The 24766-nt window shown below is 43.5% G+C and overlaps 1 protein-coding gene across 8 annotated transcripts in view; it reads left to right on the top strand.

Moving 5' to 3' along the window:
• LOC135511086 (protein bicaudal C homolog 1-like) overlaps positions 1–24766 on the top strand; it is an 83298-nt gene that overhangs the window by 24561 nt on the left and 33971 nt on the right. For all 8 annotated transcript variants that reach the window (XM_064932600.1, XM_064932603.1, XM_064932604.1 and 5 more), the window contains exons 2-3: positions 2381–2427; positions 14037–14106. In XM_064932600.1, the coding sequence (XP_064788672.1) occupies positions 2381–2427; positions 14037–14106 (117 nt within the window). The remainder of the gene's footprint in view (positions 1–2380; positions 2428–14036; positions 14107–24766) is intronic.

The following is a 24766-nucleotide window of genomic DNA, read 5'->3' on the forward strand; positions in this document are numbered from 1 at the left end:
ACAGGACAATAGGCAAGCAGCTTGGTGAGAAGGCAACAACTGTTGGTGCAATTATTAGAAAATGGAAGAAGTTCATGATGACTGTCAATCACCCTCTGTATGGGGATCCATGCAAGATCTCACCTTGTGGGGAATCAATGATCATGAGGAAGGTGAGGGATCAGCCCAGGACTACACGGCAGGACCTGGTCAATGGCTTGAAGAGAGCTGGGACCACAATCTCAAAGAAAACCATTAGTAACACACTACGCCGTCATGGATTAAAATCCTGCAGCGCACGCAAGGTCCCCCTGCTCAAGGCAGCGCATGTCCAGGCCCATCTGAAGTTTGCCAGTGACCATCTGGATGATCCAGAGGAGGAATGGGAGAAGGTCATGTGGTCTGATGAGACAAAAATAGAGCTTTTTGGTCTAAACTCCACTCGCCGTGTTTCGAGGAAGAAGAAGGATGAGTACAACCCCAACAACACCATCCCAAACGTGAAGCATGGAGGTGGAAACATCATTCTTTGGGGATGCTTTTCTGCAAATGGGACAGGACGACTGCACCTTATTGAGGGGAGGATGGATGGGGCTATGTATCGCAATCTTGGCCAACAACCTCCTTCCCTCAGTAAGAGCATTGCAGATGGGTCAGCATGACAACGACCCGAAACACACAGCCAGGGCAACTAAGGAGTGGCTCCGTAAGAAGCATCTCAAGGTCCTGGAGTGGCCTAGCCAGTCTCCAGACCTGAACCCAATAGAACATCTTTGGAGGGAGCTGAAAGTCCGTATTGCCCAACGACAGCCCCGAAACCTGAAAGATCTGGAGAAGGTCTGTATGGAGGAGTGGGCCAAAATCCCTGCTGGAGTGTGCACAAACCTGGTCAAGAACCTCAGGAAACGTATGATCTCTGTAATTGCAAACAAAGGTTTCTGTACCAAATATTAAGTTCTGCTTTTCTGATGTATCAAATACTTGTGTCATGCAATAAAATGCAAATTAATTACTTAAAAATAATACAATGTGCTTTTCTGGATTTTTGTTTTAGATTCCGTCTCTCACAGTTGAAGTGTACCTATGATAAAATTACAGACCTCTACATGCTTTGTAAGTAGGAAAACCTGCAAAATCGGCAGTGTATCAAATACTTGTTCTCCCCACTGTACATACATACTGTTGAAGTCGGAAGTTTACATACACCTTAGCCAAATACTCAGTTTTCACAATTCCTGACATTTAATCCTAGTAAAAATTCCCTGTCTTAGGTCAGTTAGGATCACCACTTTATTTTAAACATTTTATTTGTAAAAAAAAAAAAAAGAGGGAGCTTTTACCAAAATCCTGTTACCAGATTTTGCATATGCACTGTTCTTCCAGTAAATGTGTTTTGTAAAATGTTCAGTGGGAATTGTTAAAAGTAGTCCTTGTGCATAGAATTGTATGGTTTGTTTAACTTTGCAATTATTGGTTTGCTTGACAAAGATTTTGAAGTGAAAAATCAGTCTTAAAAGTAGTCCTTGTGCATAGAATTGTATGGTTTGTTTAACTTTGCAATTATTGGTTTGCTTGACAAAGATTTTGAAGTGAAAAATCAGTCTGTGTCAATCTTTGACTGTGGAATTACCCTTAACCATAACATCATTCTTGTCATTACACCAAGGCCAATATGTATCACTGTACACCAGTGCTGCGGTGCTCCTGACCCAGTTTCTCTGAAAACGTGGTAAATCTACCAAGAAAATAGAGAAACGCATCATTACCAGCTTTGCATCAACTGCCTTAAATGACGGATGAACATATGAATGCACTCAGGAGAATAACTATGTATTTTACATCAACAGAAAAGCCACAGGCCAGACAAATGGATGTGTAGATGTATCTGTATCATAAACAAAGTATTGTATTCACTGTGGTTAGGAAACTGTTCCGTGCCATATTTTACAGAAGTCTTGAGTATTTTTTTCATTGCAAGTATTTAAAATAATAGTTGTTGTACTCAGGGATATCCCTACAAAAGTGTGTGCTCTGCCAGATATGTCAGTAATGTCTCTTGTAGCTAACATTTCTAATGCCACCCTTATGATACCACAGACATTGTCTGTCAAATTGTGTGAATATCCCAAAAGGATGGATCTCCCATCATGGTAGTATAGCACTGAGACCTTTTATACAAAGTTCAGCAATTTGTTAGAAGGAAGCTGTATCTAATTTTAAGGTTTATCAAGAATGAATTTGACTTCTTTCTAAATCCAAAAATGAGATACTTTTGGGGATTTAGTCCTGTTATCCACACATTCTCAGGACATTAGTTAACCCGAGTGTGAATGTTCTACATTACTGTATAATTTAACAGTTGGTGGTTTCATGAATTGTTCCTTTTTCCTCTCCTCTACAGCGGCAACTGAGGGAAGAGTCAATGGTGGCGAGGACTTCTTTCAGAAGGTAAGTCTCGAGTCGGTATTGTTGTGTTTGGATGTCCAGAGGAGAACACTCAGGTGGTGAAATTAGAGAAAGTGGCAGGTGTTCCCCTAATAGGGTCCTGATAACAGAACAAAGAATTTCAGATAAGTTAGTATTACTTTTTGTTGAAACTATTGTACCTGATATTATTGTGGACATTGCACTAGTCAGGCTTGTGTTTGACAGGCTGAGGGTGCACATTCGATAGAACAAAAATGGACTACTCTCCACAATTAGGGAATGTACAGACAGAGACGGATGCAATACGCATTCATACACTATACACATTCATCTGTTTTGTTGTCATACTTTGTTAACATTAAATATTTTCCTATTTTTCTACGACTCAGTTTAGTTTGTACTAGTCTGCTCTATGCTATTGCATAGGAACCTAAGTAATTGCCTGAAAGAAAATGGAAAAGTGTTTGAATGCACTGCTCCTGTCTAAAGTGCTGTTTCCTGAAGTGTTTGAACTTCCTCCACATAGTATGTTAATGGACTTTAATTAACTAAGTTGGCATTCTTTGTCTGGTTTTGAGGCAAGTTTATTTAAATGTCAAAGCAGGAAGCAATTTAACTGTCCCTACAGCCATTTCAAAACCAAGAATGCAAACCATGCGTCATCCCATAATTTTTTTTACCATAAATTCTAGACATGTTTTGTCTCTGTAAATATGAAGCTCAGTCAATTAAACTTATCTGACATAAATGTAGGTGGTGCCTTGGCTTGCCAATCATGCTTTTCCAAAGCCACGGCCCTGTCTTCACAGTTCACATGCAATCCTCCCTACGCCAACTCGCCATTCCAATGGATGCCTGTCAGAAGTTAAAAGACAAGTAACACAGACAGTGACGTTTTTATTGAAGAATTTCCATTCAAATGGGTCTGTAATTTTCCTCCGATAGCATGACAACCACAGAGACCCAATTAATGTCAGTAAAATAAACTATCTCTAGATCTGGAACACTTTATTTGAAAGAAAATGTATGAAGTTTGTGTGGACTACCTTGAAGTTGATGAAAATGTAAAGTGTAACTTGACCCTTTCCTTCCTCAAACACACCCATGCACCACACACACATTTATGAATTTCCTCATGTCACACACAATGATTTTCTCTCACCCCTCCACGACACTCACACACATTGTCTTTTTGTGGTAAGCAGTTTGCAAAGAAAAAAACTACACTTGCAGGGATTTGCCTGTGGTAGATCACCCTCTTACTCACTGTCTGTTCGTCTTCCGTTCAGTCCAGGCCAGCTCTCAGACCCCCCCCCCCCCTCCCTCTCTACCTCTCATGCCGGGTCCAAGCATTGTTTCCCACTCAGATCACTGTATTAAATCATTTGTAATGTATTGTTATATGGATCTTTGGTGTATTTGACTGATGGACAACATGCTTTATGTGTAGGCTATTATATAATCTCTCATTGACAGATTATGTGTGTAAAACAGGAATTGACAGACTGAGAATTTTACTTCTGGGTAACCAAGATTAGCTATAATAAAATGTGAACTGCATTTTAAAAAATATATTTATTTTACCAGGTAAGTTGACTGAGAACACATTCTCATTTACAGCAGTGACCAGGGGAATAGTTACATGGTAGAGGGAGATAAATGAGCCAATTGGAAACTGGGGATGATTAGGGGGCCATGACTGTATGAGGGCCAGATTAGATATTTAGCCAGGACACCGGGGGTTAACACCCCTACTCTTACGATAAGTGCCATGGGATCTTTACTGACCACTGATTTCCCTATCTGAAAGACGGGTGACATTTTAACTCAAAGACCATGGACCATTGAACAGTTCAACAGGCTATTAGGCCATCTAATTTCGGACCGTGAAGAGTTGGAATGGTAGACTATGGACCATAGAACTTTAGTGGAGGCTTTTGTCAAATGTCTTTCAGTGCTGAGCCAGTCCCTCCCTCCTTATCCCTCGCCTGTGGTTCTGTAAACAACGCCAGCTTGATATACGAGCACTGATTCAGTGTGATCTGAGGCCAGGAGGATTCTACTTCATTTGTTCAGGAGTACAACGCAGCCCTGTAGTTTTGTGCTGCTAAACTAGTGTGAAAGGAAACTATTTAGATCATTTTTGTAGAAACTAGAGGGATAGAGTGAGGAAGAAATTGGAGAAAAGGTGAAAATGAGTCATCACATTGCAGTGAAGCGATCAGTGATGTCTTTGTGAGGTGTCCATTGCAGCAATCCGATAGCCATCTAAATTGGTTCGTTCCTCTGTAGATACCTAGTCACTTTTTATGTTGTAACAAGTGAAAAGAGTACTGAAATATCCTACTCCACTAGAAGTACTGTTACTGTTGGAGCTAGGAACACAAGCATTTCGCTACACCCGCAATAACATCTGCTAAATATGTGTATGTGACCAATAAAATTTGATCTGATTTGTTACTTTAATGAAATTTTACTCAAGCAAACTACTAGTATAAAAAAACTACTCAAGTAAAAGTACAAAGTAGCTCATTTAAAAAGTACTCCGAGTAAAGGTAATTTTGTAACTTTTAAAATAAAAACATTGACCTTTTATAGCTAATTTCGCTAAGGTTACTTGAACGTTGTTACACATTATATTTTCCATGCAATACATTGAAAAAGAGTGTAAAAAATAACTGGATTTTTCAATACTATTCATATTTGAAAATAAATCATGTATTGATTAATTATAAGCATAAAGTACATATACAAAATAATCACCCATTTACGCCCTTCACTCACTCACCCATACAAAGGCCAAAGGGGGAGTGCTGGGACACTGGACATACCTAAAGGATTTGATGTCAAATTAGCTCTGAAGGTAATCACAGAACATCATGGAAATAGAAATGTTTGAGAAAGCCCCTTCTCTACTCCAGGAGGGTTATCGATGTTGGGGGCTATAGATATTGTATTAGATTGATTGATTAACTATATATAGGCTACATACAGAGTACATTTAGGTGATGTAGTGTTCCTTGAGCAAAAACACAGGTGTTATGTTCTAACGCCGTCACGTTTCTCTGAACTTGCTGTTCAGTTTTATCAGGGCCTGATTTTGTGAATCGAGTTTATCCGGGCTCGCTTTGCAACAAAGAGCAGTCCAACACAGCTAAAAAGACACTCACAAGCGTCAGAGGCAGGCAGGCCTGTGTCCAGTTTGAGGGACAGCTTCTTTATGTATGGAAAGGAATGAAGCATGTTCATCTTGTCTGACACACATGCAAGGTACCCATCCAGCTCCCCTGTACCTTGTGACCTTCTCGGTACCTTCTTCATCAGATGAATGCTGTCTCTGTTGCTCTGTCTCAACCTCTGTCATTGTGTCAAGATGATGCTTCAGATAGACCAAATCTGTATAGTGTCAAATACACAGAATATTTCAACAAATTCTGCTTCATGTGGCAACTTAGTTAATCATATCACTGACATTATAATAGACCACACAGACTTCCATTGTTATTATTCCCAGTTACTGTGACTAGAGTGACCTTTGTCAGTTGTTCTCAGACCTAAAAAGTTGTCTAATGTTGAGATGAGTCCATGTCTAGCTGTACCTACTGTGTCCACTCACACAGGTATTTTATGCACAGTTAGACTTACTGAATCTCTGGCTTTTAGATGAACGGTATTCTAATTTACACAGACAAAATAGCTACAGTACATAGCAAAAAAATCCTAGGATTCTCTAAATACTGAATGTCATGACCAAGCAAGCCAACGTTAACTAGCTAGCTCACTACGTCACTTATGGATGTTAGACTAATGTTGTTAGCTAGCCCATATAACTTACATGGCTGGCTAGCCACCACCACACATAGTCATATCGACGTGCTAGCCATAACGGCTATCATCATCAGGTGGTGGTTAGCCATGTAGCTACCTTAACTGCAAGGATAGTTTGCTAATGTTAGCATGCTAGACAACTAGGCTAACAGTAATGTATTGCAGTGACCCTGATTTATACGCGCTTTTGTGGCAGATTAGTTGGCGCGCTGGGTTTGGTGCCAGAAGGTTGAGGGTTCAAGCTGCACTCCATGCCTGTTTCAATATTGGTGTCGGAAGTGATCGGACCTCGCATCCACGACAGAGCGTGTGCTTGACCGGTGAACGCGCTCCTGCAAGACTGTGTCCTGTGAGGTCTAGCATGAAGGTAGTAGTGTAGCGACCCTGGTTTATGAGCGCACACTTGAGCATGCTTTTGTGGAACCGTCGCTGGCTCGCTGGGCTTCGGGACTGAAGGTTGAGGGGTCGAGCCGCACTCCCTGCTTGTTTCATTAGAGCAGTGGTTCCAAAAAATGTTATAGTCCCGTACCCCTTCAAACATTCAACCTCCAGCTGCGTACCCCCTCTAGCACCGGGTCAGTGCACTCTCAAATGTTGTTTTGTTGTTGCCATTGTAAGCCTGCCACACACACACACTATACGATACATTTATTAAACCTAAAAATTAGTGTGAGTTTTTGTCACAACCTGGCTCGTGGGAAGTGACGAAGAGTTCTTATAGGACCAGGGCACAAATCATAATATTATAATAATCAATGCTCTTTATTTAACCATCTTACATATAAAACCTTATTTGTTAATCGAAAATTGTGAGTAACTCACCACAGGTTAATGAGAAGGGTGTGCTTGAAAGGATGCACATCACTCTGCAATGCTGGGTTGTATTGGAGAGAGTCTCAGTCTTAAGTTTTCCATACACTGTCTGTGCCTGTATTTAGTTTTCATGCTAATGAGGGCTGAGAATCCTCTCACATATGTAACAGTGTTGCTTCCGTCCCACTCCTCGCCCCTGCCTGGGCTTGAACCAGGGACCCTCCGCACACATCGACAACAGTCACCCTAGAAGCACCGTTACCCATCGCTCCATAAGAGCTGCATCGCTTGCAGAGCAAGGGGAACAACTACTTCAAGGTCTCAGAGCAAGTGACGTCACAGATTTGAAGCGATATTAGCGCGCACCCCGCTAACTAACTAGCCATTTCACACCGGTTACACAGGTACGTGGTTGCAAAGGGCATCAGTGTCTTAACAGTGCGATTTGCCAAGGCAGGATACTCTGAGCGCAGCCCAAACCAGAAATCTGGCAGTGGCTTCTGATTAAATTCAAACGTTTCCTCCCTTTCACGATATGTCTTAAACTAAACTAAGTTCTTTCTGAATTTTTGAAAATCTTTCGACCCATCATCGTTCAGTTTGTATGCACAGCTTGATTTGATTGACCCTGTATTGGCACAATGTGTGAAATTTGGATTTGATTGGACAATGATTAAACAATTAGGTTTTTTTCTGCCTCCAAGGGACTAGCAATCTTTCCATGTCCTCATAATCATCTATCATGGATAGCCTCCAAAATTGTACTCTGTAACGGATGATTTTAAAAAGGTAGCGAAATACAATGCTCCATTCAAAACTAAAGTAAAAGTTAAATTACTTACTTTGAAAAATACTTAGTCATTGAGTTTCAGAGTATTTGTACTTTAACGAGAGTATTAGTATAATCTCTGGTTTGAAACAGTAGAAGATATTATGCAGTAGCTCTTAATTTTGGATTATTTTTTAAACTATGCACATATTAGTTGAGTGCCTTAAGGATAATGTCTTCTCCCCAAAAATAATGGCGCTTGTGAGAGTTAGCACATGGATTGTTGGAACACGTTCAATTCATCCGATCAGTCTCATTGGATGAAAACCGTGGATGGATCACTAACTAAGATCCTCTGCTCTCAGTTCTCCTGTTTCAACAGAAGCGATCTCTCAATTCCCACCCACATCGCTTTACCTTCCTAAACCCTCTCTGTTTCACTCTAACACACACACACACACACACAATCTGAATCCACAGCTGCACCAGATACAGGAAGAAAGTCCACTCCATCCATGTTGATTGCCATCGTGCCACACACACACACACACACACACACGTATAAACTCACGTGCACCGAGCACATGTGGCTGTTTTTACGACACTGCCATAATGACATCCTGTTCGATTTGGGTTACAGTATGTAACTGCACCTCCTGCAAGATCCGATCATCATAACTTGTTATGAAACTGATCATAACGCTAGACGTATGCATTATTTGAAAAGGGTGTGGTAGGAGAAAGACTAAAGAGCGGAACATTAAATGTATAGTTAACCTAATTTGTGCAAATATCTGACCCATTTGAAAGGTATTTGCTGGCGCCTTCATAAAAATAAACGCCATCCACCCTTAAAATGGTGTGTGGTCTGTCTGAAATCACTCCCATCTGTATGGCCTTGCCAAGAACAGCAACTATGAAGAGGAAGAAAGTTCCTGAACAAGACCCTATAGAGAGAGATAAATTGAATGGGCCGTAAAGTTTGGACTTTGGAAACTATATAGTTGCATATACAGTGCCTTGCGAAAGTATTCGGCCCCCTTGAAATTTGCAACCTTTTGCCACATTTCAGGCTTCAAACATAAAGATATAAAACTGTATTTTTTTGTGAAGAATCAACAACAAGTGGGACACAATCATGAAGTGGAACAACATTTATTGGATATTTCAAACTTTTTTTAACAAATCAAAAACTGAAAAATTGGGCGTGAAATTATTCAGCCCCTTTACTTGAAGTGTAGCTACAATGCTGGTGTAGCTGAAGAACTTAAAAGTGCCACATGGAGTAAAAAGACGAGTTGGGTTTCTTCACCGGGACAATCATTTTGTGGAATTAAGATGAATACCTCGGTGACAAAAAATAGAAACCCCATTTATTGGCTCATGAGACTGATACAATTGGGGAGGGAAAGGTCCAAATGGGGGAGGGGATCAGTGCCGAAATTCCTGAAAAACAAAATGTTCTAGAGATGTCTTAATTATACAGTTGAGTGGGAGCACGTGTTTATGGAAGAAAAGTATATGGGGGGTTCATATAAAATATACGATAAGAGGCTAACTTGTGTATCATGATGAAGACAATGTGGGAAAGAAACAGAGATGCATCTCTGCAAATCTTGGATTTGGATATCCCTGGGGCTAGATTTTCCAGTGTAAAATGGTACAACGGAGTCCACGATTATTAGAGGTCAACTGTATACCATGTCGTCCTCATAGTTGGAAACAAAACGTTGTTTCCACAAAGTGCTAGCATGTTAGAATCTGGTAAATTAGTATCTGTCCAATTCAGAAAACAAACTGCTCTATTCAGTTCGTTAGGAAGGAAATACATCCAAAATGATGTTTATTTTCCCTTCACCCAAAAGACTACCTTCCTGGATCTCTATTTTATTGGTATTATCCTGTAAAATGGTTAGAAGTGCCACAGCCAAGAGCTTTCATGAGAACTCCAGCTTGGCAGGGGCTTTTCCTGCTATTAGATGAAGATAATACCCAAGACCAGTAACATGAGCCAAGGTCTTTAGTGAGAAAGGGAAAAATGCAACTCAACGAGACACATTTGTTATACTGTAGGAATGTGATATATATGGTGGAAGCCTTTTTTTGGCTGCCAATACTGTAGTGGATTTGTTTTTATAGGTTTCAATGAAGAAGGCAGAGACATAACAACCAGGTTAAATTGAGACTTTTCATAAAAATAGTCTTTTTTTTTCTTCCAAAACATAAGTTTGTAGCATTTGTATTGTGAATAGGCTCCACAATCAGTTATGCTACATAGAAGAACTACAGTGCCTTGCGAAAGTATTCGGCCCCCTTGAACTTTGCGACCTATTGCCACATTTCAGGCTTCAAACATAAAGATATAAAACTGTATTTTTTTGTGAAGAATCAACAAGTGGCACACAATCATGAAGTGGAACGACATTTTATTGGATATTTCAAAATTGTTTAACAAATCAAAAACAGAAAAATTGGGCGTGCAAAATTATTCAGCCCCTTTACTTTCAGTGCAGCAAACTCTCTCCAGAAGTTCAGTGAGGATCTCTGAATGATCCAATGTTGACCTAAATGACTAATGATGATAAATACAATCCACCTGTGTGTAATCAAGTCTCCGTATAAATGCACCTGCACTGTGATAGTCTCAGAGGTCCGTTAAAAGCGCAGAGAGCATCATGAAGAACAAGGAACACACCAGGCATGTCCGAGATACTGTTGTGAAGAATTTGGATACTAAAAGATTTCCCAAGCTTTAAACATCCCAAGGAGCACTGTGCAAGCGATAATATTGAAATGGTAGGAGTATCAGACCACTGCAAATCTACCAAGACCTGGCCGTTCCTCTAAACTTTCGGCTCATACAAGGAGAAGACTGATCAGAGATGCAGCCAAGAGGCCCATGATCACTCTGGATGAACTGCAGAGATCTGCAGCTGAGATGGGAGACTCTGTCCATAGGACAACAATCAGTCGTATATTGCACAAATCTGGACTTTATGGAAGAGTGGCAAGAAGAAAGCCATTTCTTAAAGATATCCATAAAAAGTGTTGTTTAAAGTTTGCCACAAGCCACCTGGGAGACACACCTAACATGTGGAAGAAGGTGCTCTGGTCAGATGAAACCAAAATTGAACTTTTTGGCAACAATGCAAAACGTTATGTTTGGCATAAAAGCAACACAGCTCATCACCCTGAACACACCATACCCACTGTCAAACATGGTGGTGGCAGCATCATGATTTGGGACTGCTTTTCTTCAGCAGGGACAGGGAAGATGGTTAAAATTGATGGGAAGATGGATGGAGCAAAGTACAGGACCATTCTGGAAGAAAACCTGATGGAGTCTGCAAAAGACCTGAGACTGGGACGGAGATTTGTCTTCCAACAAGACAATGATCCAAAACATAAAGCAAAATCTACAATGGAATGGTTCAAAAATAAACATATCCAGGTGTTAGAATGGCCAAGTCAAAGTCCAGACCTGAATCCAATCGAGAATCTGTGGAAAGAACTGAAAACTGCTGTTCACAAATGCTCTCCATCCAACCTCACTGAGCTCGAGCTGTTTTGCAAGGAGGAATGGGAAAAAAATTCAGTCTCTCAATGTGCAAAACTGATAGAGACATACCCCAAGCGACTTACAGCTGTAATCGCAGCAAAAGGTGGCGCTACAAAGTATTAACTTAAGGGGGCTGAATAATTTGGCCTGCCCAATTTTTCAGTTTTTGATTTGTTAAAAAAGTTTGAAATATCCAATAAATATCGTTCCACTTCATGATTGTGTCCCACTTGTTGTTGATTCTTCACAAAAAAATACAGTTTTATATCTTTATGTTTGAAGCCTGAAATGTGGCAAAAGGTCGCAAAGTTCAAGGGGGCCGAATACTTTCGCAAGGCACTGTATGTGGATGCATCAGTCCATCTGTGATTTGTTAACACTGGAAATGAATAACTAAGCCCAACTCCTACCAGATATTGAGTTGTATTATGTATAGGCTACTTTTTCACAGGTACAATAAATCTTACCTTTGCAACTGAATTGACTAGATCATTTGAAATGGTTGAAATTCAATATTGTTATGCATGTTTACATGGGGCCCTGCAATAACTAGGATCAATATTTTTTGTCAATCTTATTGCAAGCTCAAAGTAAGATTGTGAGGCATGCAATTACCCCATTATTATGTAGCCATTCTTTATGCTCCACTTCACTTTCCATATTTGTGTGATTATAGTATGTTTGAGAAACTCAGTGAGGCTTGAAGGACCGTCCGCTCAACCGTCAGTGGTCCTTAACAGTGTGGAATACCAGAGTGAAAATGCACACGTTCAACTAGCACTGCCCTACTGGTGTTTGAGACTGGTGCTGGAAAATCTGTCAGTCAGTTTGGAGGGTGTTTAGAGGATACCATGCAGGCCCACTTCCCAAACATATGGAGGAATTTGGACATTTCCCCTATGAATATTGTGCTGCATCAAGATAGGAAATTGTAGAATGAAGGCTGTTCTTTAGTATTCTTCTTAGAAATGCAGTTCAATACATAAATAGGGACCATAGATCCAGCAATGTGGCAGTTACTCTAATGAGTAAATACTGTACAATCCTGACCATAGACGGGGACATTTACAGTAAGCATGTTGTCCCTCTCTGCATGGGTTTCCATGTGAGGTCCTTGCATAACCACTGAAGCCCAGGAAAAACATGGATCAGCTTCATACTGCATGAGGGAACAGTCATAAGGCGCTCACGTGTCCAAGCCAGTCTCAGTTCATTCCTTCTCCATCCAAAAACACGAGCCCCCGGTACGCGTTAAAGCAAACAATCACGACAGGACCTTTTGTAAAAACAAGGAAATTGAGGACAAGGACAGATCTCTGTGTTTTGGAGATGAATGGTTTTGAGAAATATTCATTTCTAATGTGAACCACCAGTCAGCAGGTCTCCATAAGGCGATGCAGATGGTTCGTGTTTCTCAGGGCTTAACTGTGTGATCCCCAGTCAATGTTCAGGAAGTTAGGCGAAGGTGAGCGGCCTCATGAGCTTGTGGATGAGGAGTGTAGTACCTCAGAATAGCATACTCTGTCCTCTTGGACTTTGCTCTTTCTTTTTTGGGGTTCTTTTTTGTTTCACATTCGTGCAAATGCTCCTGGTTACAATGGGTAGGCTAGTCAACAGGCTCTCACAGAATGCAGCTGACACGTTTCACGTTTTCCTAAACCACCCAGTCCACTTCAGAAAATATGTAGATGTCAGCTTTTTTCGTCGCTTAGTACCGACGGGAAACATTTGTTTCAGTAAGTTTTTATAACAAAAGGCACGTTTTTGCTTGATCGTACCATTTCTCCACCGTTCTGGTTCATTTCTCCAGTTTCCTTTTTTGAGTTTGACTTTCGCGCATGTTCTCTCCTTCAGAGTGCAAGGCCTTTTTAGAAAATTGTTGATGGTAGACCTCTCTTCGTAGGTGCTCTCAAGTCAGCATGGCAAGAGGTTAGAGGAGGTGTAAGGCAGTGAGGCATTGTCCCAAGTTTAGACAAGCTTCAAGCCACATTCAATCAGCCATTAAAACTGCAGAATTGTGAATGTTTCTGGCCAACGCTGACGAGAACGTGGTCCTCATTTAATACTGTTTATTTGAAGTGAGGCTGGATCTCATATGTTTAAAATAATCTCTCTTAACCCTGAAGTAAAATATTGCATAATTTGATCAGCTGCGTGATTAACTTTTGTGTTCGTACATGTTAGAAATTGTGAGCTCCGGCAAAATGAAGTCTCCACCCTCTCAAAAGGAAACTCTCAGCCCCCCCCACACACACACATGCGCAAAGCACAAGAGTTGAAGCAGTTGAAGCACCCCCTTCGTCCAATCCTGATGCGTCCAAATAACCAGTGAAGAAAACCCCCCAAATGTAATGATGCTAGTTATCTCATGCATCACATTCAGTCCCTGCAGATTCTTCAGTCTACACGCAAAATCTGCCCACACGAGATTGTTTAAAATGGCACCTGTGTTAAGATGTGTGTGTGTATAGCAATGTGTACCATGCAGTTATCATCTGTCATGTAAAATTGGTCATCTAAACAGTCTACAGTATAGGCACTCTCAAGAAGAATTATGGCGCAATTATCGGTTTGCTGATCTCCATTTCTGTACTATTGAACTAAGATATGTAATAACACTTTATTTTTCCTTTTATTAAATATGACCAATATCTATTTCAGGTCATGGATGAAACCAAAACACAGATAGCGTGGCCTTCCAAACTGAAGATCGGCGCCAAGTCCAAAAAAGGTGAATGTTTGTTTGTTTTGATTCTACAGATACAGATCAGCTGTAATTATATAAAAATGAACATCCCTCCTGTTTACTGCCCTACAATTCACTCCACTGTTGCTTTTTCATATCCGGGTGTAAGTCTTTAGGTTTGTTTGTGACAGATATATGCTGATTATGTCTATACAGGAAGAGTATAAATCGGTTTATTTGCAAGGACAACATATGCTTGCTTGATTTCCCTCTGAAAGACCCCCCCTAAGTCATTTTTCTAATCAAGAAAAAGGTCACAGCAGTTTATTCATATTTTGACCACTTACTCCTCTCTCTGGTCAGTCATTTACACCAGACTTTACACCAATTTGTAAGTTTGTTTGAGGACCCTTGAGTTAGAAGTTATATCCATGTAATGGCTGAGTTGTTCCACTGCTCTGTTGTTCCACTGCTCTGTTGTTCCACTGCTCTGTTGTTCCACTGCTCTGTTGTTCCACTGCTCTGTTGTTTCACTGCTCTGTTGTTTCACTGCTCTGTTGTTTCACTGCTCTGTTGTTCCACTGTCCACTGCTCTGTTGTTTCACTGCTCTGTTGTTCCACTGTCCACTGCTCTGTTGTTCCACTGTCCACTGCTCTGTTGTTTCACTGCTCTGATGTTCCACTGTCCACTGCTCTGTTGTTCCACTGTCCACTGCTCTGTTGTTCCACTGTCCACTGCTCTGTTGTTTCACTGCTCTGTTGTTTCACTGCTCTGTTGTTTCACTGTTCTGTTGTTTCACTGTTCTGTTGTTCCAATGTCCACTGCTCTGTTGTTTCACTGTTCTGTTGTTTCACTGCTCTGTTGTTTCACTGCTCTGTTGTTTCACTGCTCTGTTGTTTCACTGCTCTGTTGTTTCACTGCTCTGTTGTTTCACTGCTCTGTTGTTTCACTGCTCTGTTGTTTCACTGCTCTGTTGTTTCACTGCTCTGTTGTTCCACTGCTCTGTTGTTCCACTGCTCTGTTGTTCCACTGCTCTGTTGTTCCACTGCTCTGTTGTTCCACTGCTCTGTTGTTTCACTGTCCACTGCTCTGTTGTTTCACTGTCCACTGCTCTGTTGTTTCCCTGCTCTGTTGTTTCACTGCTCTGTTGTTTCACTGCTCTGTTGTTTCACTGCTCTGTTGTTTCACTGCTCTGTTGTTTCACTGCTCTGTTGTTTCACTGCTCTGTTGTTTCACTGCTCTGTTGTTTCACTGCTCTGTTGTTTCACTGCTCTGTTGTTTCACTGCTCTGTTGTTCCACTGTCCACTGCTCTGTTGTTCCGCTGCTCTGTTGTTTCGCTGCTCTGTTGTTTCACTGCTCTGTTGTTCCACTGTCCACTGCTCTGTTGTTTCACTGCTCTGTTGTTTCACTGCTCTGTTGTTCCACTGCTCTGTTGTTTCACTGCTCTGATGTTTCACTGCTCTGATGTTTCACTGCTCTGTTGTTTCACTGCTCTGTTGTTTCACTGCTCTGTTGTTTCACTGCTCTGTTGTTTCACTGCTCTGTTGTTTCACTGCTCTGTTGTTTCACTGCTCTGTTGTTTCGCTGCTCTGTTGTTTCGCTGCTCTGTTGTTCCGCTGCTCTGTTGTTCCGCTGCTCTGTTGTTCCGCTGCTCTGTTGTTCCGCTGCTCTGTTGTTCCGCTGCTCTGTTGTTTCGCTGCTCTGTTGTTTCGCTGCTCTGTTGTTTCGCTGCTCTGTTGTTTCGCTGCTCTGTTGTTTCGCTGCTCTGTTGTTTCGCTGCTCTGTTGTTTCGCTGCTCTGTTTCGCTGCTCTGTTGTTTCGCTGCTCTGTTGTTCCGCTGTCCACTGCTCTGTTGTTTCACTGCTCTGTTGTTTCACTGCTCTGTTGTTTCACTGCTCTGTTGTTTCACTGCTCTGTTGTTTCACTGCTCTGTTGTTTCACTGCTCTGTTGTTCCACTGTCCACTGCTCTGTTGTTTCACTGCTCTGTTGTTCCACTGCTCTGTTGTTCCACTGCTCTGTTGTTCCACTGCTCTGTTGTTTCACTGCTCTGTTGTTTCACTGCTCTGTTGTTTCACTGCTCTGTTGTTTCACTGCTCTGTTGTTTCACTGCTCTGTTGTTTCACTGCTCTGTTGTTTCACTGCTCTGTTGTTCCACTGTCCACTGCTCTGTTGTTTCACTGCTCTGTTGTTCCACTGCTCTGTTGTTCCACTGCTCTGTTGTTCCACTGCTCTGTTGTTCCACTGCTCTGTTGTTTCACTGCTCTGTTGTTTCACTGCTCTGTTGTTTCACTGCTCTGTTGTTCCACTGCTCTGTTGTTCCACTGTCCACTGCTCTGTTGTTCCACTGTCCACTGCTCTGTTGTTCCACTGTCCACTGCTCTGTTGTTTCCCTGCTCTGTTGTTTCACTGCTCTGTTGTTTCACTGCTCTGTTGTTCCACTGCTCTGTTGTTCCGCTGCTCTGTTGTTTCGCTGCTCTGTTGTTTCGCTGCTCTGTTGTTTCGCTGCTCTGTTGTTTCGCTGCTCTGTTGTTTCGCTGCTCTGTTGTTTCACTGCTCTGTTGTTTCACTGCTCTGTTGTTCCACTGTCCACTGCTCTGTTGTTTCACTGCTCTGTTGTTCCACTGCTCTGTTGTTCCACTGCTCTGTTGTTCCACTGCTCTGTTGTTCCACTGCTCTGTAGTTTCACTGCTCTGTTGTTTCACTGCTCTGTTGTTCCACTGCTCTGTTGTTCCACTGTCCACTGCTCTGTTGTTCCACTGTCCACTGCTCTGTTGTTTCGCTGCTCTGTTGTTTCACTGCTCTGTTGTTTCGCTGCTCTGTTGTTTCGCTGCTCTGTTGTTTCGCTGCTCTGTTGTTCCACTGCTCTGTTGTTCCACTGTCCACTGCTCTGTTGTTCCACTGTCCACTGCTCTGTTGTTTCGCTGCTCTGTTGTTTCGCTGCTCTGTTGTTTCGCTGCTCTGTTGTTTCACTGCTCTGTTGTTCCACTGCTCTGTTGTTCCACTGTCCACTGCTCTGTTGTTCCACTGCTCTGTTGTTCCGCTGCCCTGTTGTTCCGCTGCTCTGTTGTTCTGCTGCTCTGTTGTTCTGCTGCTCTGTTGTTTCGCTGCTCTGTTGTTTCGCTGCTCTGTTGTTTCGCTGCTCTGTTGTTTCGCTGCTCTGTTGTTCCACTGCTCTGTTGTTCCACTGTCCACTGCTCTGTTGTTCCACTGTCCACTGCTCTGTTGTTTCGCTGCTCTGTTGTTTCGCTGCTCTGTTGTTTCGCTGCTCTGTTGTTTCGCTGCTCTGTTGTTTCGCTGCTCTGTTGTTTCGCTGCTCTGTTGTTCCGCTGCTCTGTTGTTCCACTGTCCGCTGCTCTGTTGTTCCACTGTCCACTGCTCTGTTGTTCCACTGTCCACTGCTCTGTTGTTCCACTGCTCTGTTGTTCCACTGCTCTGTTGTTCCGCTGCCCTGTTGTTCCGCTGCCCTGTTGTTCCACTGCTCTGTTGTTTCACTGCTCTGTTGTTTCACTGCTCTGTTGTTTCACTGCTCTGTTGTTTCACTGCTCTGTTGTTTCACTGCTCTGTTGTTTCACTGCTCTGTTGTTTCACTGCTCTGTTGTTCCACTGCTCTGTTGTTCCACTGCTCTGTTGTTCCACTGTCCACTGCTCTGTTGTTTCGCTGCTCTGTTGTTTCGCTGCTCTGTTGTTTCACTGCTCTGTTGTTTCACTGCTCTGTTGTTCCACTGTCCACTGCTCTGTTGTTCCACTGTCCACTGCTCTGTTGTTTCACTGCTCTGTTGTTTCACTGCTCTGTTGTTTCACTGCTCTGTTGTTTCACTGCTCTGTTGTTTCACTGCTCTGTTGTTTCACTGCTCTGTTGTTCCACTGTCCACTGCTCTGTTGTTCCACTGTCCACTGCTCTGTTGTTTCACTGCTCTGTTGTTCCACTGCTCTGTTGTTCCGCTGCTCTGTTGTTTCGCTGCTCTGTTGTTCCGCTGCTCTGTTGTTCCGCTGCTCTGTTGTTTCGCTGCTCTGTTGTTTCGCTGCTCTGTTGTTTCACTGCTCTGTTGTTCCACTGCTCTGTTGTTCCACTGTCCACTGCTCTGTTGTTCCACTGTCCACTGCTCTGTTGTTTCACTGCTCTGTTGTTTCACTGCTCTGTTGTTCCACTGCTCTGTTGTTCCACTGCTCTGTTGTTCCACTGCTCTGTTGTTCCACTGCTCTGTTGTTCCACTGCTCTGTTGTTCCACTGCTCTGTTGTTCCACTGCTCTGTTGTTCCACTGCTCTGTTGTTCCACTGCTCTGTTGTTTCACTGCTCTGTTGTTTCACTGCTCTGTTGTTTCACTGCTCTGTTGTTCCACTGCTCTGTTGTTCCACTGCTCTGTTGTTTCACTGCTCTGTTGTTTCACTGCTCTGTTGTTTCACTGCTCTGTTGTTCCACTGTCCACTGCTCTGTTGTTCCACTGTCCACTGCTCTGTTGTTCCACTGTCCACTGCTCTGTTGTTCCACTGTCCACTGCTCTGTTGTTTCACTGCTCTGTTGTTCCACTGCTCTGTTGTTTCACTGCTCTGTTGTTCCGCTGCTCTGTTGTTCCGCTGCTCTGTTGTTCCGCTGCTCTGTTGTTCCGCTGCTCTGTTGTTTCGCTGCTCTGTTGTTTCGCTGCTCTGTTGTTTCGCTGCTCTGTTGTTTCGCTGCTCTGTTGTTTCGCTGCTCTGTTGTTTCGCTGCTCTGTTGTTTCGCTGCTCTGTTGTTTCGCTGCTCTGTTGTTTCGCTGCTCTGTTGTTCCGCTGTCCACTGCTCTGTTGTTCCACTGTCCACTGCTCTGTTGTTTCACTGCTCTGTTGTTTCACTGCTCTGTTGTTTCACTGCTCTGTTGTTTCACTGCTCTGTTGTTCCACTGCTCTGTTGTTCCACTGTCCACTGCTCTGTTGTTCCACTGCTCTGTTGTTCCACTGCCCTGTTGTTCCACTGCTCTGTTGTTTCGCTGCTCTGTTGTTTCGCTGCTCTGTTGTTCCGCTGCTCTGTTGTTCCACTGTCCACTGCTCTGTTGTTCCACTGTCCACTGCTCTGTTGTTTCGCTGCTCTGTTGTTTCGCTGCTCTGTTGTTCCACTGCCCTGTTGTTCCACTGCTCTGTTGTTCCACTGCTCTGTTGTTCCGCTGCTCTGTTGTTTCACTGCTCTGTTGTTTCACTGCTCTGTTGTTTCACTGCTCTGTTGTTTCACTGCTCTGTTGTTTCACTGCTCTGTTGTTCCACTGCTCTGTTGTTCCACTGTCCACTGCTCTGTTGTTCCACTGCTCTGTTGTTCCACTGCCCTGTTGTTCCACTGCTCTGTTGTTTCGCTGCTCTGTTGTTTCGCTGCTCTGTTGTTCCGCTGCTCTGTTGTTCCACTGTCCACTGCTCTGTTGTTCCACTGTCCACTGCTCTGTTGTTTCGCTGCTCTGTTGTTTCGCTGCTCTGTTGTTCCACTGCCCTGTTGTTCCACTGCTCTGTTGTTCCACTGCTCTGTTGTTCCGCTGCTCTGTTGTTTCGCTGCTCTGTTGTTTCGCTGCTCTGTTGTTTCGCTGCTCTGTTGTTTCACTGCTCTGTTGTTTCACTGCTCTGTTGTTCCACTGCTCTGTTGTTCCACTGTCCACTGCTCTGTTGTTTCACTGCTCTGTTGTTTCACTGCTCTGTTGTTCCACTGCTCTGTTGTTCCACTGTCCACTGCTCTGTTGTTCCACTGTCCACTGCTCTGTTGTTTCGCTGCTCTGTTGTTTCGCTGCTCTGTTGTTTCGCTGCTCTGTTGTTTCGCTGCTCTGTTGTTTCGCTGCTCTGTTGTTTCGCTGCTCTGTTGTTTCGCTGCTCTGTTGTTTCGCTGCTCTGTTGTTCCGCTGCTCTGTTGTTCCACTGTCCACTGCTCTGTTGTTCCACTGTCCACTGCTCTGTTGTTCCACTGCTCTGTTGTTCCACTGCTCTGTTGTTCCGCTGCCCTGTTGTTCCGCTGCCCTGTTGTTCCACTGCTCTGTTGTTTCACTGCTCTGTTGTTTCACTGCTCTGTTGTTTCACTGCTCTGTTGTTTCACTGCTCTGTTGTTTCACTGCTCTGTTGTTCCACTGCTCTGTTGTTCCACTGCTCTGTTGTTCCACTGTCCACTGCTCTGTTGTTTCGCTGCTCTGTTGTTTCGCTGCTCTGTTGTTTCACTGCTCTGTTGTTTCACTGCTCTGTTGTTCCACTGTCCACTGCTCTGTTGTTCCACTGTCCACTGCTCTGTTGTTTCACTGCTCTGTTGTTTCACTGCTCTGTTGTTTCACTGCTCTGTTGTTTCACTGCTCTGTTGTTTCACTGCTCTGTTGTTCCACTGTCCACTGCTCTGTTGTTCCACTGTCCACTGCTCTGTTGTTTCACTGCTCTGTTGTTCCACTGCTCTGTTGTTCCGCTGCTCTGTTGTTTCGCTGCTCTGTTGTTCCGCTGCTCTGTTGTTCCGCTGCTCTGTTGTTTCGCTGCTCTGTTGTTTCGCTGCTCTGTTGTTTCACTGCTCTGTTGTTCCACTGCTCTGTTGTTCCACTGTCCACTGCTCTGTTGTTCCACTGTCCACTGCTCTGTTGTTTCACTGCTCTGTTGTTTCACTGCTCTGTTGTTCCACTGCTCTGTTGTTCCACTGCTCTGTTGTTCCACTGCTCTGTTGTTCCACTGCTCTGTTGTTCCACTGCTCTGTTGTTTCACTGCTCTGTTGTTTCACTGCTCTGTTGTTTCACTGCTCTGTTGTTCCACTGCTCTGTTGTTTCACTGCTCTGTTGTTTCACTGCTCTGTTGTTTCACTGCTCTGTTGTTTCACTGCTCTGTTGTTTCACTGCTCTGTTGTTCCACTGCTCTGTTGTTCCACTGCTCTGTTGTTTCACTGCTCTGTTGTTTCGCTGCTCTGTTGTTTCGCTGCTCTGTTGTTTCACTGCTCTGTTGTTCCACTGCTCTGTTGTTCCACTGTCCACTGCTCTGTTGTTCCACTGTCCACTGCTCTGTTGTTCCACTGCTCTGTTGTTCCACTGCTCTGTTGTTCCACTGCTCTGTTGTTCCACTGCTCTGTTGTTCCACTGCTCTGTTGTTTCACTGCTCTGTTGTTCCACTGCTCTGTTGTTTCACTGCTCTGTTGTTTCACTGCTCTGTTGTTTCACTGCTCTGTTGTTCCACTGCTCTGTTGTTCCACTGCTCTGTTGTTTCACTGCTCTGTTGTTTCACTGCTCTGTTGTTTCACTGCTCTGTTGTTCCACTGCTCTGTTGTTCCACTGTCCACTGCTCTGTTGTTCCACTGTCCACTGCTCTGTTGTTCCACTGCTCTGTTGTTCCACTGCTCTGTTGTTCCACTGCTCTGTTGTTCCACTGCTCTGTTGTTCCACTGCTCTGTTGTTCCACTGCTCTGTTGTTTCACTGCTCTGTTGTTTCGCTGCTCTGTTGTTCCGCTGCTCTGTTGTTCCGCTGCTCTGTTGTTCCGCTGCTCTGTTGTTCCGCTGCTCTGTTGTTCCGCTGCTCTGTTGTTCCGCTGCTCTGTTGTTTCGCTGCTCTGTTGTTTCGCTGCTCTGTTGTTTCGCTGCTCTGTTGTTTCGCTGCTCTGTTGTTTCGCTGCTCTGTTGTTTCGCTGCTCTGTTGTTTCGCTGCTCTGTTGTTCCGCTGCTCTGTTGTTCCGCTGTCCACTGCTCTGTTGTTCCACTGTCCACTGCTCTGTTGTTCCGCTGCTCTGTTGTTTCACTGCTCTGTTGTTTCACTGCTCTGTTGTTTCACTGCTCTGTTGTTCCACTGCTCTGTTGTTCCACTGTCCACTGCTCTGTTGTTCCACTGTCCACTGCTCTGTTGTTTCACTGCTCTGTTGTTCCACTGCTCTGTTGTTCCACTGCTCTGTTGTTCCACTGCTCTGTTGTTCCACTGCTCTGTTGTTCCACTGCTCTGTTGTTCCACTGCTCTGTTGTTTCACTGCTCTGTTGTTTCACTGCTCTGTTGTTCCACTGCTCTGTTGTTCCACTGCTCTGTTGTTCCACTGCTCTGTTGTTTCGCTGCTCTGTTGTTTCGCTGCTCTGTTGTTTCACTGCTCTGTTGTTCCACTGCTCTGTTGTTCCACTGTCCACTGCTCTGTTGTTCCACTGTCCACTGCTCTGTTGTTCCACTGCTCTGTTGTTCCGCTGCTCTGTTGTTCCGCTGCTCTGTTGTTCCGCTGCTCTGTTGTTCCGCTGCTCTGTTGTTCCGCTGCTCTGTTGTTCCGCTGCTCTGTTGTTCCGCTGCTCTGTTGTTCCGCTGCTCTGTTGTTTCGCTGCTCTGTTGTTTCGCTGCTCTGTTGTTTCGCTGCTCTGTTGTTTCGCTGCTCTGTTGTTTCGCTGCTCTGTTGTTCCGCTGTCCACTGCTCTGTTGTTCCACTGTCCACTGCTCTGTTGTTCCGCTGCTCTGTTGTTTCACTGCTCTGTTGTTTCACTGCTCTGTTGTTCCACTGTCCACTGCTCTGTTGTTCCACTGCTCTGTTGTTCCACTGCCCTGTTGTTCCACTGCTCTGTTGTTCCACTGCTCTGTTGTTCCACTGCTCTGTTGTTTCGCTGCTCTGTTGTTCCACTGCTCTGTTGTTCCACTGTCCACTGCTCTGTTGTTCCACTGTCCACTGCTCTGTTGTTTCACTGCTCTGTTGTTTCACTGCTCTGTTGTTCCACTGCTCTGTTGTTTCACTGCTCTGTTGTTTCACTGCTCTGTTGTTTCACTGCTCTGTTGTTTCACTGCTCTGTTGTTTCACTGCTCTGTTGTTCCACTGTCCACTGCTCTGTTGTTCCACTGTCCACTGCTCTGTTGTTTCACTGCTCTGTTGTTTCACTGCTCTGTTGTTTCACTGCTCTGTTGTTTCACTGCTCTGTTGTTTCACTGCTCTGTTGTTTCACTGCTCTGTTGTTTCACTGCTCTGTTGTTTCACTGTTCTGTTGTTTCACTGTTCTGTTGTTCCACTGTTCTGTTGTTCCACTGTCCACTGCTCTGTTGTTCCACTGTCCACTGCTCTGTTGTTTCACTGTTCTGTTGTTTCACTGTTCTGTTGTTCCACTGTCCACTGCTCTGTTGTTTCACTGTTCTTTTGTTTCACTGTTCTTTTGTTTCACTGTTCTGTTGTTTCACTGTTCTGTTGTTTCACTGTTCTGTTGTTTCACTGTTCTGTTGTTTCACTGTTCTGTTGTTTCACTGTTCTGTTGTTTCACTGTTCTGTTGTTTCACTGTTCTGTTGTTTCACTGTCCACTGTTCTGTTGTTTCACTGTTCTGTTGTTTCACTGTTCTGTTGTTTCACTGTTCTGTTGTTTCACTGTTCTGTTGTTTCACTGTTCTGTTGTTTCACTGTTCTGTTGTTCCACTGTCCACTGCTCTGTTGTTCCACTGTCCACTGTTCTGTTGTTCCACTGTCCACTGTTCTGTTGTTCCACTGTCCACTGTTCTGTTGTTTCACTGTTCTGTTGTTTCACTGTTCTGTTGTTTCACTGTTCTGTTGTTTCACTGTTCGGTTGTTTCACTGTTCGGTTGTTTCACTGTTCGGTTGTTTCACTGTTCGGTTGTTTCACTGTTCGGTTGTTTCACTGTTCGGTTGTTTCACTGTTCGGTTGTTTCACTGTTCGGTTGTTTCACTGTTCGGTTGTTTCACTGTTCGGTTGTTTCACTGTCCGGTTGTTCCACTGTCCGGTTGTTCCACTGTCCACTGCTCTGTTGTTTCACTGTTCGGTTGTTTCACTGTTCAGTTGTTCCACTGTCCGGTTGTTCCACTGTCCACTGTTCTGTTGTTTCACTGTTCTGTTGTTTCACTGTTCGGTTGTTTCACTGTTCGGTTGTTTCACTGTTCGGTTGTTTCACTGTTCTGTTGTTTCACTGTTCTGTTGTTTCACTGTTCTGTTGTTTCACTGTTCTGTTGTTTCACTGTTCTGTTGTTTCACTGTTCTGTTGTTTCACTGTTCTGTTGTTTCACTGTTCTGTTGTTTCACTGTTCTGTTGTTTCACTGTTCTGTTGTTTCACTGTTCTGTTGTTTCACTGTTCTGTTGTTTCACTGTTCTGTTGTTTCACTGTTCTGTTGTTTCACTGTTCTGTTGTTTCACTGTTCTGTTGTTTCACTGTTCTGTTGTTTCACTGTCCACTGCTCTGTTGTTTCACTGTTCGGTTGTTTCACTGTTCGGTTGTTTCACTGTTCGGTTGTTTCACTGTTCTGTTGTTTCACTGTTCTGTTGTTTCACTGTTCTGTTGTTTCACTGTTCTGTTGTTTCACTGTTCTGTTGTTTCACTGTTCTGTTGTTTCACTGTTCTGTTGTTTCACTGTTCTGTTGTTTCACTGTTCTGTTGTTTCACTGTTCTGTTGTTTCACTGTTCTGTTGTTTCACTGTTCTGTTGTTTCACTGTTCTGTTGTTTCACTGTTCTGTTGTTTCACTGTTCTGTTGTTTCACTGTTCTGTTGTTTCACTGTTCTGTTGTTCCACTGCTCTGTTGTTTCACTGTTCTGTTGTTTCACTGTTCTGTTGTTTCACTGTTCTGTTGTTTCACTGTTCTGTTGTTCCACTGTCCACTGCTCTGTTGTTCCACTGTCCACTGCTCTGTTGTTTCACTGTTCTGTTGTTCCACTGCTCTGTTGTTTCACTGCTCTGTTGTTTCACTGCTCTGTTGTTTCACTGCTCTGTTGTTTCACTGCTCTGTTGTTTCACTGCTCTGTTGTTTCACTGCTCTGTTGTTTCACTGCTCTGTTGTTTCA

This window comes from Oncorhynchus masou, chromosome 23 (genome assembly GCF_036934945.1).
Source record: "Oncorhynchus masou masou isolate Uvic2021 chromosome 23, UVic_Omas_1.1, whole genome shotgun sequence".
Taxonomy (NCBI): domain Eukaryota; kingdom Metazoa; phylum Chordata; class Actinopteri; order Salmoniformes; family Salmonidae; genus Oncorhynchus; species Oncorhynchus masou.